This window comes from Saccostrea echinata, unplaced genomic scaffold, assembly GCF_033153115.1.
Source record: "Saccostrea echinata isolate AGI-Se365-2 ecotype Australia unplaced genomic scaffold, CSIRO_AGI_Sech_v1 ptg000028l, whole genome shotgun sequence".
Lineage (NCBI taxonomy): Eukaryota > Metazoa > Mollusca > Bivalvia > Ostreida > Ostreidae > Saccostrea > Saccostrea echinata.
The window spans coordinates 16,321,926-16,342,303 of NW_026889777.1; the positions used below are offsets into that span (position 1 = coordinate 16,321,926).

Below are 20,378 nucleotides of genomic sequence, written 5' to 3' on the forward strand. Positions count from 1 at the left end.
TTGTACGGTGAAAAATACATTATATATGGTGTGTTCAATATAATAAAGGGTCAGTTTAGTATGTTAAATGGTCATCACCCCTTGTTATAGGGTGAAAGGTGTATAAATGGTGCGTTCAATATAATAAAGGATCATTTAACCATGTTAAATGGTCACCGCCACTTGTTATAGAGTGAAACGTACATAATACATGGTGCGTTCAATATAATAAAGGGTCGGTTCATTATGTTAAATGGTCACCACTTTTTATTATAGGGTGAAACGTACATAATAAATTGTGCATTCAATACAATAAAGGGTCGGTTCATTGTGTTAAATGGTCACCACTACTTGTTAAAGGGTGAAAAGTACATAATAAATGGTGCATTCAATACAATAAAGGGTCGGTTCATTGTGTTAAATGGTCAACACTACTTATTATAGGGTGAAACGTGCATAATAAATGGTGCATTCAATATAATAAAGGGTCGATTTATTATGTTAAATGGTCACCGCTACTTGTTAAAGGGTGAAACGTACATAATAAATGGTGCGTTCAATATACTAAAGGGTCAATTCATTATGTTAAATGGTCACCGCTACCTGTTATAGGATGAAACGTACATAATAGATGGTGCGTTCAATATAATAAAGGGTCGGTTCATTATGTTAAATGGTCACCACTACTTATTATAGGGTGAAACGTACATAATAAATGGTGCGTTCAGTATAATAAAGGGTCGGTTCATTATGTTAAATGGTCACCGCTACCTGTTATAGGGTGAAACGTACATAATAGATGGTGCGTTCAATATTATAAAGGGTCGGTTCATTATGTTATATGATCACCATCCTTTGTCATACGGTTAAGGGTGTATAAGAAATAGTGCATTCTACATAACAAGGGGTCGGTTTAGTATGTTAAATGGTCACCACTCTTTGTTATAGAGTGAAAGGTACATAAATGATGTGTTCAATATAATAAAGGGTCGGTTTACTGTATTAAAAGGTCACCGCTACTTGTTATAGGGTGAAAGGCACATAATAAATAGAAATTAACACGTTTTAAAAAATGCGTTAAGTACATATAATCAGTGTGCAGCTAATTTCACATGGTTTCAAAAAACACACATTAAAAGTTAGCTATGTTGATTTAATTAACTGGTGTTTATGGAGAGATTTCCGTGGCACAGTTCTCTTTTAGTATTCTTACTCTAATTTATTGATTTTCCAATTTTATTTTAATATTTCATTTATTTATTATCTTAGTTCTAACATCTTGTTTTTCCAATTCAATTTTTCATTTCATTTTTACCTTTTTACAGATTTTCTTAATTTGAATATTTACTTGGTCACCGAAAGAACCGTACAGCTTTTATTATTTACTTTATGAGGCTGAAATTGAAAGATTATATTCCAAAGACACTTGATTCTTTAAGAAACTTTCAAAATTTTATTTCAGTATATACACCTTCCTTTATTTCAGTAAAAAAATGTGTAAAGGCGGAGTTAGAAATTAAGAGTAAGTAATAGTAAAAATGTTAAAATAAGAAAGTTAGAATGAGTAATCCGAGTCAAATTTTCTAAGCAAATTAGGACGAAAGGGGGCGCTGCGACCTCTTATGCAAATTTGAATATACATTGAGGTCTTGTGCGAGCTATCAATGAAACGTACCGTAAAACTATATTTCCCGGAACGTTTTAGGAATCGGCCATTTCATTCTGAAAGGGGGGCGCTGGCAAATTTTTCAGTGTCAGATTATTTATTTTTATGTCGGTATAGGACGGATAATTTATTTTAAAGGTGATCTGGGTCAGATTTAATTTTCCTCTTCATGTTCATTAAGATTGACAAGCCAAAAAATATTTTATTGCGGGGAGGTACCCAAACTCTATATTTTCAGGGTGGTACCACCTAACAAGGTCCATTTATTTATTTTTCTTCGCAGTGGGGGAATACTAGTATAATTTATATCTAGAATCTCCCAGCCCCAACAACACAAAATCAAATTACTTTCCATAATATTCTTCTGTGTTTTCGTTTAATTCTATAAGAAATGTGATGTGAATCAGTACTCGTTTTTGGTACTTGCCTTTAGTACACAAATGTCACGTATCTTTAAATGTATATCGTTATCAAGTACGATTGATAAAAAAGAACGGCTGATGGAAGGGGAGGGAGAGTTTAGTGTCATCTTCTTTTTGCCGTACGTAATGTGTAATCTTCTAAGGAACATCACAGTCACTTATTACATAATATTTCCTCCTCTGTAAAAATATCATTTTTCTATGTTAATAGAATTGTTTATAGAAAGACCACACCTCTCTCAATCCTTTCGTAAAAATTATCCCCCCTTTTTTGTCATTTGCATTATGTGTGGAAATTGGAGGAGGGGTCGTGTCTATACAGTATACAACGCTTTTAATTTGCCACATAGGCCCATAGCAACATTTTTAAACGGGGGATAAAAAAAATTGACAAGAATTAAAAAAAAACCTACTGGGGGTGGGGGGGGGGGGTGGTGTAGTATCTTTCTATAACTTTTCGACATTTTCTTAAATCAATGCATTAAAGTGGGACACATTTCAACCATGCTGCTACAAAAATATGGGGGGGGGGGGGGGCAAGCAGCCTTTGAATGAAAATTTTCATATTAAATCGGTGCACTCTTCCCCCTCGAACCACAGGCCTACATCGATACTTAATTGATATTTTATTTTATTGTGTCAGATAAACTTGACTGATTCTGAGGTAGGGGAGGCCTGGAAGATTTTGGAAATAAATAATCTGTCCATGAAATTGTTGAAAATAAACAATCTGTCTCCCACTTGGGCGAAAATAAATAATCTGACCTAGACCGTACCTAACCCCCTTACTAAACTAGATTTTTCAAGTTTGCGTATCCCCCCTTATTCTTTAAGTTTGGGTACCCCCCCCCCTACACACACACATACTGACACACAAAATTAAAATAAGAATATCAAAAGAAGAGTGTGGCATTTTAAACCTTCCAAAGACACCATTTAAGCCATCATATTGTTAGCTGCACACCAAGTAATGTACTTGACGTATCTTTTGTAATGCAATACTAACCATTTATTTTGTTCCACCCTATAACAAGTAGCGGTGACCATTTAACAGAATAAACCGACCCTTTATTATATTGAAAACGCCATTTATTATGTACTTTCACCCTATAATAAGTAGTGGTGACCATTTAACACAATGAACCGACCCTTTATTATATTGAACGCACCAATTACATGTATTATGTATGTTTCACCCTATAATAAGTAGTGGTGACCATTTAACACAACGAACCAACCCTTTATTTTATTGAATGCACCATGTATTAAGTACATTTCAGTCTATGACGAGTGGCAGTAACCATTTACCATAATAAACCTACCCTTTATTATATTGAACACACCATTTATTATGTACGTTTCACCCTATAACAAGTAATGTTGACCATTTAACATAATGAACCGACCATTTATTATATTGAACGCACCATGTATTATGTGCTCTTCACCCTTTAACAAGGAGTGATGACCATTTAATATATTGAATCAACCCTTTATTATATAGAACACACCATGTAATATGATGTATCATACCTTAAGACAGCTATGGCGTTCCATAAGAGTGTATATTCAGCTGTATTTTGGGGTATTTAAAAGTCAGTATTTGCGCTTCTCTGGTCTCTGATACGCTTCTCTAATCTGTGATGATCGTAGCTGGTACACTATACATGTATATCGAGTTGGGAATTTCAAAACTTACTTTTATCCAAGTTCTGCAGAAGAGGACTCTTTTTCCGGAAGAATTCCACGAGCATTTCCAGTTCCGGATCCGAGCGGAGAACTCTGGGACGGGTTATAATCTGCTTCACGACATCCATGTTGATCAAACTTCTTTAAAGATTTCTAGTTTTGCAACTAATTCTCACAGCATCTTTTCCGGGAACAGGTTGAATTTCAAATTTTGTTTTTGTTCGTTAGTTTGTTTATTTGTTTTCTTTTTTTACGATAAATCAGATTTTTTAATCCCATCAATTAAGATTTCCATGCATTAGCGTTCACCTGAAATTAAAAGAAGAGCATACTAATCCTAGTTATAAAATTTTTCCACGGTATTTTTTTTTTTCACTCAGTCAATTTTTTACATGAATAAAAGTAGAATAAGTTGGTTATATGCTACTCTACCGCAAATAAACAAATTTATCAGACTTGCTATCAAGCAGTTATTTGTGTATTCATAAACAATTGTTTCGTGCATATAATGATGTTTTCGACAAATAACATCAGGTGATTGATATTTCAATCCAAGAGTCTAGCTTTTAAAATCAATATTAGAAATCTAATATCAAAGTCTGATGAAGTCGAAGGAAGAAAATGACCGAGAAATTAATATCCTGGGAATTGATAAAATCCCATAGCTCGGAATCTAATCAAATTAAGAGGCTAGATGATATCAAAACATCAGATTAATTAAATATGTATACGAAATCGGATATGTTTTTCTTTAAAATGTGTATTGTTTTATGTAGAGTACAAGAAATATTTTGTATAGCTGCCCTTGACTGGAGATTAAAAAAATCCTTTCAAATAGTTAAGAACTAGAAATATTTTGAGTACAATGAAATTCATTCAAATTAGAACTAAAGAAATCACATTGGCCCGAACACAGTTTTTGTGAAGGGGAAGGGGGGGGGGTGCTAACATGCCAGATATGTTTAGCATGAAAAAAACTGGCATAAATAAATTTTCTCCTCAAATAAGTAATTTTGAGGTCAAAGGTCAATGTCATATATGGATCATGAAGGTACATAGCGCTTATTACAATGACTATTGCCGACTTACCAAGTAATATATGCTTAGATGTTTGGGGAGGAGGTTATGTTCTGGTCAGGTTTACTGGCCAAACTATTAAAAACTGATTGTAAGTTCAAAGGTCGTATGTGAATCAAATCTCATTTCATCACTTGATGATATAAAAGCACTTGCAACGTGTATCTAATCTAAATCAAGATTTAAGCGATAGAAATGAAATATATCCTGTACAGTGTACAGTCCCATATATTGTCTCCAGAGCAAAATTTAAGGACGTTTGTAGGTCAAACTTACAAACCAAACACACTGTCTTATATAGCTATACAGATACATGTACCTCATATTCCAACTATCTGAAGCCTTGGGTATTTTTTTTTAATTTGACAACCAGGCAAGAGTTCTCTGAGAAAAAACAAAAATAATATTTATGAAAATAAGACTTAAGGATAATAATAAGAAACTGGCCATCCTTTGTGGAAAGGGGGGGGGGGGGGAACAAAGTAAAGCCCCAAGACAAACAAATCTATGAGAGGCTTAGATGCAGGTTTCTTCAGAATTGTCTGTTTAATTATACATGTACAGTTAACGTGCTTACATTTTAAAAGTAAAAATAACAAATAAATTTTATATTCAGATTGCTTGCTAGTGGTCTGAAAAGCAATAGATTTTTAAAATGAAAGCTATACAATGAAACGGCCTTTAGTTTTAATATTAAATCACTTTTAAATCTCAGGTTAAACAAACTTCTTTGTGTCAATCAAAAATAATGAGCTTGGGGCGGCTATTAATGCCATTTTTTGAAAAAGAAAGTACAGTATTATAAAGTTTAATCTTTTTTTCTATTTTACAATCAATTTTAATAAGGCCAATTCATTCAATAGTCATTTCTTCCGGTGGAATGTTTCTTTCTCAAATTTAAAACACACTACAGTTGACAAACTTTGTCCCTCGTTATTATAAGAATTAGATCGATAAACAGATTAAATCTGCATTCAATTTTCTATGATCCGATTTTCAAGCACCCTTATTTTAAAAAATATCTTTTAATTGCGTTTAAATCACATTGTCAACAGCTCTGGATTGGATTGAAATTCTTATAAATTTTTATAAATAATATATAGCAAGGGCAAGGATCTTTGTATTAACGTATTCAAAATAAATAAATAAAAATACAGAAGTTTCGTCATTTAAGTACATTGTAAACAAAACTTGTGGTGTCAATCATTTTGAACGGTTATACACAACTTTTTATTTGCTTGTTTGTTTGTTTTTAAGTAAGCAGCATTTTTCTTTTTAACACAATTTCACAAAAATCTATAAAATTCACAAAACAACAAAGCAATTATTTATCATCTGTTCTTTTTTTTAAATTTGATTTCATTATGTTGAATTTGCTTGCATCTATCATCGAGAATTTGAGTTTCTTGTGTTGCATAACTGTAAAAATGATAGCTGGGAATAAAAATCAATTGTACACGGACTTGAAATAAAACAAATAGTAATGAATGGTTATTAGAATCAAAGATTAATTAGAAGCATGCAACGCGAGAGTATTTATTTAAGCAAAAACTATTTTTTAAAGAAAAAAGTTGTATCTACACCTAAATGTAGATGATGTAAATTGTATTCTTTGAGATTTTTGTTCACAGATCATTATCTCAAAATTTAGCTATAAATGTGTGAAGTAGTCATAACGATTTTTTTTCTTCTAATTTTGATTTATATATATACTTTAATTCTTTATTAAATAACTTTAAGTCATACTGCTCATCAGCATAAACAAAATAAACATAATTATGAACACATGGCGAGAGTCTGCGGGGGGTGGAACCCCTAGTGTCCATCTGTCCGACTCCTCAACACCAACAATTACAGTAAGCATTATAAACTCCCCATTAATACATGAAAAAAATATCTATACATAATATACATATAAATTAAATTTATTATTATCATTATTTCTTACAAATACTCAACTTTGATTTCAAAGAAAAACATACTGAACTTCTTCATGTATTTTAAAAATTTAAACGATATGTGACACGATATATAACAAGGAAATAAAATAGAAGAATTATCTTAAATCTGAATTTAAGGACATTTTATTTCTAAAAAGAAATTTTAAACACATACGTGCATTATTTTAAACCCAGGGGGGAAATTAAAAAAGTAATCATTGAGTTCAATTGAATGTTTAGGAAGAAATCTTGTGTATCTAAGAGTTAAATATATTGATCAAAATATGTGCATTATCTATTTGAAGTAGAAAAAAATCGACATGAAAAGATATTTTGCTAGGATAACATTTAAACTCGTCTTACAATTCGGCAATTTATCGCTACGAACAGATCGGTCCTTGTCAAATATTATTCCATCAAACAGAGCTACAGGATCTCTTATAATTCCACTCTGGACACCTATCACATGCACAGTAATAGTCTATAGTATCTACCGATGTTTCAATTTCAAAGGTTCCGTGTCGTTATGAATTCACGTAAATATACCGGGTAACATCCAAAATATGTTTGTAATAATGTTTCTTTGATCTTTAATTTTTTTTCTTTGGGAGAATAAATTCCACTTGTGTGCGTATTAATCAGGGCAAACTGAGACTTATTTTGGACTACTTATGGAAATGAACTTCTAATAAACCCCGGTTCCACTGAAAACACTAAAGGCAAACACCATATTGAGACGATGTTTGTCTTACAAATATACCCTCTAATGTACACCCGCCCTCTAGGAACAGAGGACGAACATTGAGAACTTTTAAGAAAAGGGAACATCAATGTACAAGGGGTTGAGATTTAAACTTTTTGTTAACAAATGAACAATTCCTTGTTTACATAGTGTAGCATTCACAGTTAATTTCTGCTGCCGGAATTTGAAGCCAGTCAAATTGCCGTCGAAAATTAAATTGCGAATGTTACTCAGAATTAATGGTACAGTAAAAATATTGTGTTATCTTCGAAAAAAATCTATTTTAAGTCAATTTTACTTGACTGTATTTATCGGGGCTAATGGGCATGACAATGCACTATGTTGGAGGAGTGAGGTTTTTCTCTTCAAAGTTAAAGCTACATGTACTTTGGAGTTAGAACAACTATGACAAAAATATATCACTGAAAGAGAACAAAATACAATGCTTTATTTTGCTTTAGATACTTCCCCATGTACATGACATTCTATCAAGTACTAATGTAATATATATGTGTAGTGTTAATCATAAAAAAATCAAAATAATTATTCCTAATTAGCTAGCCGAATCATATCTATCACGAAATCAAACAATAACAGACCTGCAGCATGCATTAATTAATATTTCCCTTTTTATACAAAATCCACACCGAATATAAATATAGATTCACAGCTTATAGCCTGAATAATATCTCCATGAGTCGAAAAAGTGCATGATATTTGAAAAAGCACCCCACAGAACTGCACAGGAATTCAGTGTGTAGGAGATTAACAGATAATCTTTTAATCCCACTGCCCCTCATTACGTTTTAAAAGGCTTACGTCTGTGCCAATGCGGTGATATTAAATTGTATGCATATAAAATGGGTTACGAAAGAACGATCAGATCTACTTTGTAAATGTTTCAAGTGCCACGCGAGCGGTTTCAGAGTTTTTGACATAGATAAATAATTCTGATATCTTAAAATAAATAAAATTAAACCACTTAACAATGAGCTTACTCAACAGTTTCGAAAAAAAAGTTACATATTACAAGATCTAAAATTTATGCACATAAGTTGTGCTTAATCGCCATTCGGGAACTGGGAGGGGTGAAGGAAGAATTAAAATTCAAATAATTTAGACATATTTGACAGTCAGATAGGTGACCAGCCTTATGCTTACAATTTGAATATTCTAGAACAAATTGATGTGTTTTTGACATCAGAACTTTTAAGGTTTGAGTTAACATCAGAACTTTTTGCATTAACAGTTGCAATACAATTTAATTGGGATCGTACGTAAAAGAATAAGATCTTTATTGATTATACTAACCTTTCTGATCCAGAGAGAGTTTATTCCTTTATTCCAGACGTTACCATGGTCAGCGTCTTAAAAATCTTTGGAATTTGCAATTTCAATTTTAATGGTATTTTCCATACAGACAGCTCATTAACTGCTATCTGATTCGAGGACTTTTTTTATATAAACGTTACCACGTGAGTTTTCTTACAATTAAATAGATAAAATCAATCGCCTGTCTTATTCCTAAGTTGTTACAATGCTAAAAAGACGCCTTCTCCAATTCGGTACTGCGGGATTTTTAAATGGATTTGTTTGCAAAATAGAGATTCGATGGGGATTTGAAAAACGGCCATGTTATTATTTCAATCAATGCCTCGGTTGAGTCTGTTGTTTAGACCTCAGGTAAAAACATATTTCGAACATTTTAAAGTGTCTTTTCGTACATTTAAAGTGCCTTTTATCAATATTTTTTACTACAGAGTAGCAACGTAATATTATGCTAACTGAACATTGGTTCAAAATGTCGCCGAGGACCCGAAGATCCATAAATGTTATCATCCTTGCTGATTTTGCTGAATATGTTGACATAAGCACTACAAACGTTTCCTGAAATTGAACTAGTTTAAATGAACTAATTTAAACACTTGGTAGTAGGCATTGCCTATGCAAGCTGCGCTTCAGTACAACCATGTAAAGTATACGCCTATCTCAAAACACACATATAGGCGTACATGATGAGTTGAAGTAAAATAAACTAAAAAAAAAAAAAAAAAAAAAAAAAGGTTTAAAGATACGCAGAAAATATTTTGAATGAATATCGGTTTTGTGGGGAAAATATCTCTATTCAAAAAGATGTTAAAAGAAATGTTCTTAAAATTGCGAAACTTAGTCACTGAGAAAACTATTTGATCGATACACCCCAAAGACCTGAGAAGCATCAAACGAGATTTTGTGTTTTAGACTTCACACTGTCCAAAATATGCATCGTAAACAATTTGAAAATGAAAAATTCAAAAAGCAAATTACTGTGTCCTATATTTTTTTTGGCAAAAATATCCCGAGACCCCTTAATGCATCAATTTATAAGATTTTATAATTCTAAACCCATAATTTTTCAAATTAAAATAATTTGAAAATAATATTGATGAAGTTTAGAATTAAGGTCAATGTGACCTACTTACTTTTTGGACTGACACACCCCTGAGACTCTTAGAGGCATCAACTTATGATTGGTGACCCTTCATGTGATATTGTTGGTTTCAATTGATGATCCTAGGCTTAACTATGTCCAAGAATGCATCAGCAAAAATTTTAAAACGAAAAGCTGCAAAATTCAGAAAGTAGGTTACTGTGACCTACCTTTGGGTCAACACATCCTGAGATCCCAACAAGCATCAATTGACAAGCAAAATTCAGAAAGTAGGTTACTGTGACCTTACTTTAGGTCAACATATCCTGAGACCCCAGGAAGCATCAACTGACAAGATGTAGTCATTCTAACTTCAGAGTTTTAGCAAGGTACCATTTAAAGTTAACTTCGAATTTTCTTTGAGACTATACCCTTTGCCATAGTGTGTTTCTTTGAACAATTTTAAATCTACAATTTATTTTCATTGTTCTAGATAAGTTTCATTATCTGCCCAGTGGTTCATGAGGATATTGTTTTTAAACAACGTTAACCACTACATTTAATATTTCCCTAATTAATTATTTCTGAGATATGGCCAATATTACAATGAGTTGAAATGGTGTTTTAACATTAGCTCTTTGAGCCTTCGGCTCAAGAAAGCAAAAAAGCTAAAAAAAAAAACAGCAAATATAACTTAAGTGGTAAAGGTACGTGTAGTTGATTCATTACATTAAGGGATATAGTTTATAAACTTATTCTTTACTTGACACAATATGCAGTAAATTATTTAAAAGATGCAAACACAAACATTATTGAAGCCGGAACCAGCAGAGTAAAAAAAAAAAAGAATCTTTAACAGTCTTGAAATCTGGTTTTACTAAGTTAGATGTATATTCATTATATCAAAAAAATACATTTCAAAACAAAGAATAAATTTATTAAACAGTAGATAACAACAGAGTGTCAATCCATATAGTCTTCCAAAGAAATAATTATGTTTCACATGTGTAACAGCATTCTCCTTGGGGCTGTATCGGTTGGGTGCAGTTTCGGGGAAGAGCAGGACATCGAACTCTGTCGCATGACGCATGCGTCCCAGCAGGTGCGTTTTCGGGACATTCACAAAATATGCATGGACTTACGAACTTTTTCTCACCGTGTGGTAAGATTTCTCCAATGTCTGGACCAAAAATAATTTCACAACCGTCAGTATCATCATCGTCTGCTAAACAGCTGCCGATCACAAACAAAAGAAGGAGGAGCAGGTCTCTCATTTTCCTTTTCTGAAGCAAAAAACATAATAGTTGAATTCAAATATATGTACATTCCAATACCGTAAAAATCATACCGATACATGACAAAATTAAAATGAAGTTCGATCTACTACAAGTAGAATATTCTTGGTACTTGCAAAGTTAAAGTAAAACCAATAACTAGATAAATTTCTGATTCAGTTTTAGATCTGTTGATATACATGCATTAAACTGACACATGAAGTTTAAAACGTGAAAAAAATAATAATAAAAAAAGAATGTAGTTCACCTCTGTTCTACCTTGTGCAATGAGTCCACCGTGAACTCTGAAGTCAACAGAATGTTGTGACATTTTAACTTTATATATAACCTTCTGACTGTTCTGTAACATGTGTTTAAGATAATTCATCAGTATGATGGGACATTCAATTCTGTCCCTGAATTCTTGACAAGTGACTGACCATGCCATCCATCAAGTCCATTGTTTACGATGACACAGACCTCTAATTACGATTTAATATTATTACCTTTTCATGCAGTATATCAATGGCATTTTATTTAGTTATTGTAACTAATTAAAACATTACAAAATTCTTTGTAAACTTTAAAGCGGCAGTACGGCTGCAAAACGTGTGCTTTTTCATTCAAATTTACCCAATATATCATTAAGAAATGAGGTATAAAGTTGATGTAAGCAGTTTGAGAAACAGAAATATTCTCTCCTCATACAAAATTAACGTAATTAGAATCTGCCGGAAAATCAAGGGTCATACGAACTGGAGCAATCTTAGATATGTTTATTTGTACCACGTGAATTCTAAAACGGCACGTGCCTACACTGTAGAGTTCACAAATTATAATGAATATGAGGTAAAAGCAATTTTCAAAAGCAAATTATCATAACTTTCTGATAAAATAATCCAAAAAAATAAACGTTAAGATTTTAGTCTGCTTTCAAACGAATTTAACAGAATTAAAAGTACAAATGTTGACGTTTTGTGTATTGGAAAGGAAAAACCACCAAATCATACGTTATCGCGGCAAATGTCAAACAAAATATTCTTCTGCACAGTTAAAAAAAATAGCACTTCAAATGCTAACAATGTTTATAACTCATAGGTGTATTTTTATGTTGAGTTTACACTATTTTTTTTTCTTTGAAAGCGATGGAAAAATGAGAAATGATAACTATCAACAAACCTGTCGAGTAGAACCTTCGCGAGCCCTGCGTGAGTGTCGCCGAGTTCCCGTTTCTTCCTCATCCAACAATTATATTAATCCCCAAACTAAATTTTAGTCAGGAGAGTTGCTTTTTCAAGCTTTATTTTCAGTTTCTTTTTCTTTTTGGTCGACTTTATCAATGTAGCATGCTCTTAGGGCTTCCTTCTCTTACCATGCTGTTTTGTTTATGAAAACTACGCATGCGTGCATAGCGTGGAATGTGGAACCCCGAACACGTTGCGATGTATATATTTACGTCCCATAAATAATTATTAATTTTAATGAAATAATCAAAATTATTTCATTGTGAAAGTTGTAATTTTCTGAAAGTTTATACATTTATGAGTTGCAAAAAAATTCCAAATCTTGTCGGAAAATTTTATCAAGTCAGTTTTTTGATGAGATGCGCCGTACTGTCACTTTAAAGTTGCATAATGAGTCAAAACCATGTGTTTCTTTTAAGAAAATTGTATCACAAAACAAAAGATTTCTGTGAAATATAAATATAGCGAAGTTTTGACAACTCAACTGCACTGTAAAGCAAGAAAAAACTGCAAAATATAAGTGCCGGAAAAACAAATGTTGTATCTATCGCTTTGTTTTTATCGTCAATGTGAACAATGTCAAGGTCACGCGTCCTTTATTTTTAGCGTAAAAGTTGTAAACAACTTTGAATTGGGGCAAGCAGAAGTAAGGAATAAGTTATGATCATCTTTTTTGAAGATTGTATCAGAATTCTCAGTCATCCGACATTTATATCTATGAAATTGAAACCATGGTAAATCCATCAAGTTTTCAGCGCATGCGTACAATAAAGAGGAAGAAGTGAAGCAATATTTTTGTGATGGGTTATACAAAGATTTTTTTTTTACTTTTATTTTTCTCCATTAAATTAGATTTTTTAGGTTCTGAAACCTGTAATTTTCTGAAACCTAATATCTTCAAGAACTGAACAAAATTTGCATGTATCATGCAAAAATTCTACTGTTGTCAATTTTCCCGTTTGTCCGTCACAGTGTCACTTTAATATTGAATTCTATCTAAGAGAGATAACTCTGAAGATTTTGATTTACAAAGAGGCCGGATGGTCAATAAATGACCCAGCAGATTCGACTAAAATATAAAAGATAATTTTTCTAGCCATAAATTATTATTTAGAAAAGAAATAGGCACATGTTCCAGCCTTAACAGTTCATGCAGTTTCCTATAATTTAATAAAGAACTCTCCTTTTTGTTGTCTAGAAATGTCCAATGCATGACATTCGAGCAATCGTGAAGTTTTTTGTTTGTTTGTTGTTTAATCCCTCTCGAGAATTTCTCACTCATATGGAGACTCCACCACTTGCCGGCGGAGAGCTACACATTTTTGACCTATACTCGGTACTTAGGCCATTGAGCAGGGAGGGATCTTTTTCGTGCCAGCACCTACTGCGAGACGGGACCTCGGTTTATACGGTTTCATCCGAAGGGCCGGTCTCCACGTCCCACAGTGGGATTCGAACTCGCGACGTAAGGATCATCTCCTTACTCCGCGACTCTAGAACGAGCGCTCTAACCACTGTGCCACGCGGGCGACTTGCAATCGTAAAGTGAAATGACCAGTACGTTTGCTTACTTTTGACAATTTGATGGGAATAAAAATCCTATAATGCTTCTAACTCACCTTTTCATGAAAATCATCAATAGGTTCAAGACACATATGTTGAGAAAAGTGGATTAAATACAGGAGCATGTAAGTAAACAAAGGTGTCGGAAAATACGTCAAAGACAAAAAATGTGATGTTTCCTGGATGATCACTCTTTTGTGTCATTTTAACCGAAACGTTTTTTCCCCTGTAAACAGAACTGTCCTCATGTTTTTAAACGTTGTTTTGCATCAATATGTGTATAAGGCTGATGAGCTCACCAAACTGATTATAAAGTGTTTATGGTCAGTAAATTTGGGTATATTTCGATAAGGAATAATATTTCTGCACGCAAGTATATATATTTTCCATTTAACCAGAGATTTGGCGATTCTGAAAATTGCAAGATCTCACAGGGAATCAATTTATCCAGGGAATTTATGTCCCCCACATAAAGACAAAGTAAGAGGGTTGAAGACTTTTAAAAAATGCAGATGGAAATAAAAAAGGACGTTTGGGCCATGGACTTTCACCTTTTAGCCTTAAATATTCAATTGGGTTTTTTCTTCAGTTTGAAGATTTATCACCTTAAGTTTCGTTGCAAACACTCAAAGAGATCAAATGTAAACAATTGAAAACTACTTTTTCTAATAGATGATTTTTTTTTTTTTTTTTTTTTTTTTTTTTTTTTTTTTTGCTGTGGCTTTTGGACTTTTTGGCTTCAAAATCAATAGGAATGGCTAAAACAAAGAGAATTATGATGTACAATTTTATTGCTAAGCTTATAGAGAACTAAAATTATAATATGGAAACCATTTTAAGAAATTTGTGAATTTCTGACCTTGACCTTTTACTTCAAAATCAATAAAGTCGTTTAAAGTGATATAAAATTTCACCGACAAAGCTAAAAAGAACTAAAGATATCGGAAAATCTTGTACATGTATACAAATTTCTTATCTTCGTTGACCATTTGACTTCAAAGCAGAGGCCTTCTCGAAGTCAAATTTGACGTAAAAAATTATTGGAAAATCTCAAAAAAGAATTATAAAGTTATCATCTGGAAAGACTTTTTTTTGCAAATGAATATATAAATTTTTGATATTGATCTTTTATCCTTTAAAACCTCGAGATCAGTAGGTTCCTTAAATCATAGCTAAGGAGCTAAAATATAAATTTTCAGTGCAAAAACTAAAGCGCTTTTTGAGATAATTCACAATGAATTGTCTCCGTTCAGAGTGCCCACGGCTCTCCCCATTAAATGTCCTGCAATTCTTCGCTGCATTTGCTGCACATTAAAAAGTAAGTCACGTCTTGTGTTATATCATGTGATTGCTTCATGTATGATTATTGCTGTTTTTGAGGTCATTACGATGAATTAGCCACCTGATGAGTACAATATTTACCGAGCCCAAAGGATGAGGTGAATATTGTACTTCGATTGTTTTATTATATGATTAAAAACTAATTAAGCGAACAATGTCATCTTTCTTGTTAGCATTTACTGACGTCCTAGCCAAACGCACTGAAAAAAAACAGAGTTAAAATGAACATTATCAGTTGTATTAACTTAGAACTTCTTAATCTACATGTATTAATGGTGCATGCAAAAAAATGTCAGGCACGAAGCATTGATTTTTAAAGGGGGCATTATAAGGAAAAAACAACTTACCTGAAAAATTCTTGACAACCCAAAAAAGACGCAGAGAACTATCCAAACTCCGTATCTTATTTCGGGGTTGGTGAGGGCAGGTTTCATTAATGTATGAGGAATTTTTTTTTATATACTGTATCAAAAAGGGGAGCAACTACAGTTTTTATGAACATTTTCAAACTAAATTAACAGTAAAAACCTAGTACGTTCAGAAAATGGATTTAATCTATTATAGCTCAATGTAGAAAAAGTGAGTCTTTACATGTATGTTCTCCTGGAAGGTCATAACATAGTATATTTTCTATAATGAGGGAGCTAGGAATTATTCAATTATATCATAAGATACAATATTACCTAAAATATACAATATGAATGTATGTGATAAATAATAGTATAATCTCTCTCTCTCTCTCTCTCTGCATTAATCCAGTTATCAATGACTGTATGAGGATGTACACATTTCCGGAAGTGGACATCAGGAAACGATTAAGTAGCAATGTAAGGACATCCCTGTCGAGGACGGAACAATTTAATCAGTAGGTATTTTACTTATTATAATTACTTTATATACTACTGAAATAAGAAAGAAATTGTGTATTTGAATATTTAAAAATATCATACGAAATGTGAAACAGTGATTTAATATTCAAACGAAACTTGACTATAATATAATGCCTATACTTGTCCTATCTTTCCTAATCATCTGAAAAATTTATTTATATTACATAAAATTGCATGTAGTTGAGGGTAGCATTGAAAATTTTCACCCCGAAAAACCAATGTCAACCGAATCCTTACACTAGTTCTCGAGGGATGAAAATTTTCAACATTATACTGTAAATTACTTGAATTTCATTCGTCGGCAAACGTTTGAAAAAAAAAAACACTGTTACCCTCTGAATGTTGAGACCACGCCCTGAAGCACGATAGAACTTAGCAACAGTCAATATTGCTTGACGACAGGTGATATTAAAAAAAAAATATTGACTTTGTGGAATCTTTGCACTCGCGCTTTACTTTTATTTTATTTGTATAAAATATTAAGTATGCCCCCAATAATTTTGCCGATATATAAAATACTACAGAAAATATAGATACTATATGCTTGTGCCCCCTCAGTATAATAACATCTGATGACCTTTAATTTTTTTGCTTGTCAAATTTTGAATATTTGGTAGTGCCTTCCAAACTAAAAATGTTTAGTTGCGTCCCCCTCCCCTCTCAAACTGAAATTGCTTCCTACGGGCCTGTACTAAATTTATACTATTTCATACTACTGTCTTTACTCTACCTATATTTATATGGGAAACAATTTTTAAAGGTATATATAAAATGCTTTTAACAAATATTTCTCGACGAATCAGATTCAACTAATATACACGAAAGTATAATATTCGGAACACATAAAACAGACACGTAGCAACGGTTTCAAAATCTGACAAGCAAAAAAACAAAAACAAAACAAAACAAAACAAAAAACCCCCCTTCTTTTAACAGTCCAACAGTGTTTGACCTTAGAGCAACAAAAAGTGTGTGTGTGTTGGGGGGGGGGGGAGGGAACCAGCATCCAAATGAAAATTGTCTAAATCAAAATACTATACCCAGAGAAAAAGTGGGGGGGGGGGCGACCTGCCTTCCTCCCTGCGCTCTACGGACATGTAAAATTATCAAACATCAATTTACGATCATTTGTACCCATTGTAGCTATATATGTACAGTATGTAAAAGTGACCATACTGTTAATTTCGTTTTGACACTTTGTAAATACTGATGCCATATGGCAAAGAGAAAAAGATTTCACGTATTTTTCTTTACAAGCATTTTAATTTTAGGCCCATTTATTTTAAGTTCCACCTCTCACGCATATTTATCTGCCAAATCTTCAATTGTAAATTTTCGACATTTTCGAAGCAGCAAGGGGAAAAAAATACATACATGTAAATATTTTTTGTATCATAGTCAAAAATCATTTCGACATTCAAATTCGATTCCAAATTGACAAATTCTTTGACAAATTAATAGAGGTAAAATTAGATAAGATATGAAAGTAATAGAAGCTATACCAAAAAAAAAAAAATTAAAAAAAAAAAAAAATCAAAACCCTAGTTAAGTGCAGTCATCCTTTTGACATATAACATGACACATACAGTCATGTATTTAAAGGGGGCACTATTAAATATCATATGTACTGTAAATAACCTTCATTTGGCAAAATAATAATTCCTATACATGTTTGTCAGTATTATGTAATATGTACCATCATTTTGTAAAGGTAAGGAGATGGGTGAACATAGCGTGCAGAAAGCCTATAGCTTCAGATATATAAAAATCATATTCAATTTGTGAATTTTATATTCAGAGTAACGTTCTCATTATTGAAGTTTATGAAATTATGATAAACAAAACTTTTCTGAAGAAAATTTTCTCGGCAAAATTTATTCTTTTATTTAAAAAATAATGTGGTATTCGTTGGGTTCGAACCCTAGCAATAAAAATCCTGAGTAACATTTTCTTTCGAGACTAGCACGTTAACCACTATAGACTACACAAGTCCGGATGAATAACTTGGCATTTAAATCATGCTTGTGATATGACCCTTGACTGAATGGACAGAAGTATTTCTGGGAAAGATGCGATTGTTGTATCATAAAAGTATATTTTTAAGGTATAGTGGGTCTTTGCTCCATGTTTTTTGGTAACCAAAAGATGTATATTTTTATGCAAACTTTGAGGATTAACTTTCAAAAAAATGGAGCGAAGACCCACTCATATCGAAAAATAGTGTTATAGTATGAGAAAATGACTCTTTTTGCCCTCTTTAGTGTGTGTATAATGTTTCATAGGCAAATAATTTCAATCTTTGTGAGATTTTTGCAAATTGTAGAGATTTTACATGAAGTATATTTTAATGTTAGATGAAATATCAAGGAAAATTTTGATAAAATTGAGATTTAATTTTTCACCTTCATGTTTGTCACACTATGGACTTTTTGCTCGTCATGTTCACCCATCTTCTTTAATTTGTAATAAATAATAAAAAAGGTATACTTAGAATTTTATATTCCCAGTTATCCTTCTTTGCTTTGCCGTAGGTACATGTATACATGTAGTATGTGCATATTAATGAGAAAAGACCCCTTCTCAAATTTTCGAGATATTTGCCACAAAACTAACATCCTGAGATACTTGTTTCTACAGGAAATCGCCAAAATAAAATACATAATGTAATTTTTTTTATTATAAGAAATGGAAATGAATTCATTGGCAAAGACTGTCTAAAATTTAGTTATAGAATGATACTATAGAATGAAAGCTTATGTTGGAAAAAAAAAATTAGATATCTGGGAAAAACACTTTTAAAAAAAGGGAAAAAAACTTTTAAGAAACAATAAAAAAAAAAATACATTGCTTGTTTTCAATCTGTTTAACATTTTCTACTGATTATGAAGTTTTGAGACTTCATAAAATTATCAGTATCACTCTTTCATTTACAGTATACATGTATGTATATCAAATAACCTTTCTTTGTCAGAAAATGAAAATGAACCTCTTTACCGCCATTTTACTTGGATTTATCGTCTGCTCCGCCATCGCTGCTAACCTTGATGACGCCAGCTGCAGGACCCCGGATGGTATTAAAGTCCGACCAGGAGAACAGAAGTTTGTAAATCCCTGTATGTTCTGCAGTTGTGTAGCGGGAGAGAAAGAGGCTGTGTGTGCCCCCATTGATTGTCCCCCTCAAAAATGTGAAAAACTCGTCTACATAGAAGGAAAATGTTGTCCAGTTTGCCAATGAACCCAGGTGAATGCCGAATTACACAGTTATAAAATTTGTTTTATCACTTTAGCTATAGTGTGTCCGTCGTCGGTTTCCGTCTACCAGTCTGTCTGTCTGTTAATTCAATTTACATTAGATCTCTTCTTATCCCATACATTTAGTAAATTTTAACCAAACTTGGCTGATGGGAGTTGAAGTTTTTACTTTGCAAATGAAGACCATGCCCTCTTTCATTGATAAAGGAATACTTTAGTAATCAAATTAGATGAGGGTCATTTCTAAAATATTCTTTTCGAGAACCAAGGGACCAAAAAAAAAGGTGGGACCACGTTATGTAGACAAAAATTTAATATATTTAGAAAAGATTTTTTTTAAAATTCTTATGACCAGCATGCTAAAGAGAAAGCACTCCAATAAAGTGTAAATTCAGGGTTGCTTATCAAGGCCCCTGGGGTAAGGGAGGGACCATAATGGAGGGTCAAAGTTTTGAAATTTGGAATATAAAGGAAAATCCTCAGTTTCTTGTTGTATGACTTGGAATTAAGATACGATATATTATTGCTGATATTGTTTCATTTATTTTGTTTACAATACCCATGACTTGTTTGAATGCATATAATTATGATTTTTTTTTTCAAAAAACAAACAAAAACAAAAAAAAAAACTTTGGTTCATAAAAAGTATACAGTAGACCAAATGATGATTTTTTTAAATAATTAAAGTCTGTGAGTTATTTTTTTTCTGTCTCTTTAGATTTTTCCTTATTTATGGAACAGCACAAAGGCATGAAATGACAAGATGTGGAAAACAAAAACAAATCATTCATATGTATTTCTTAAAGAATTTTTCAATTGTATGTCTACATTAATTTTCCAGATATCATGTTCTCCTTATTAAATCATGTAAAATAAATCTTAAAAGTCA

At 32.4% G+C, this 20,378-nt stretch overlaps 1 protein-coding gene across 1 annotated transcript in view; it reads right to left on the bottom strand.

Annotated features, from left to right (window-relative positions):
* Nucleotides 1–11,660, bottom strand: part of LOC133193571 (uncharacterized) — a 28,930-nt gene extending 17,270 nt beyond the window's left edge. Inside the window, exons 1-3 of the mRNA XM_061329533.1 lie at nucleotides 11,640–11,660; nucleotides 11,072–11,208; nucleotides 3,767–3,897 (exon numbers count right to left, since the gene is read on the bottom strand). Coding sequence (XP_061185517.1) covers nucleotides 3,767–3,897; nucleotides 11,072–11,208; nucleotides 11,640–11,660 — 289 coding nt within the window. The remainder of the gene's footprint in view (nucleotides 1–3,766; nucleotides 3,898–11,071; nucleotides 11,209–11,639) is intronic.
* Nucleotides 11,661–20,378: the final 8,718 nt, after the last annotated feature.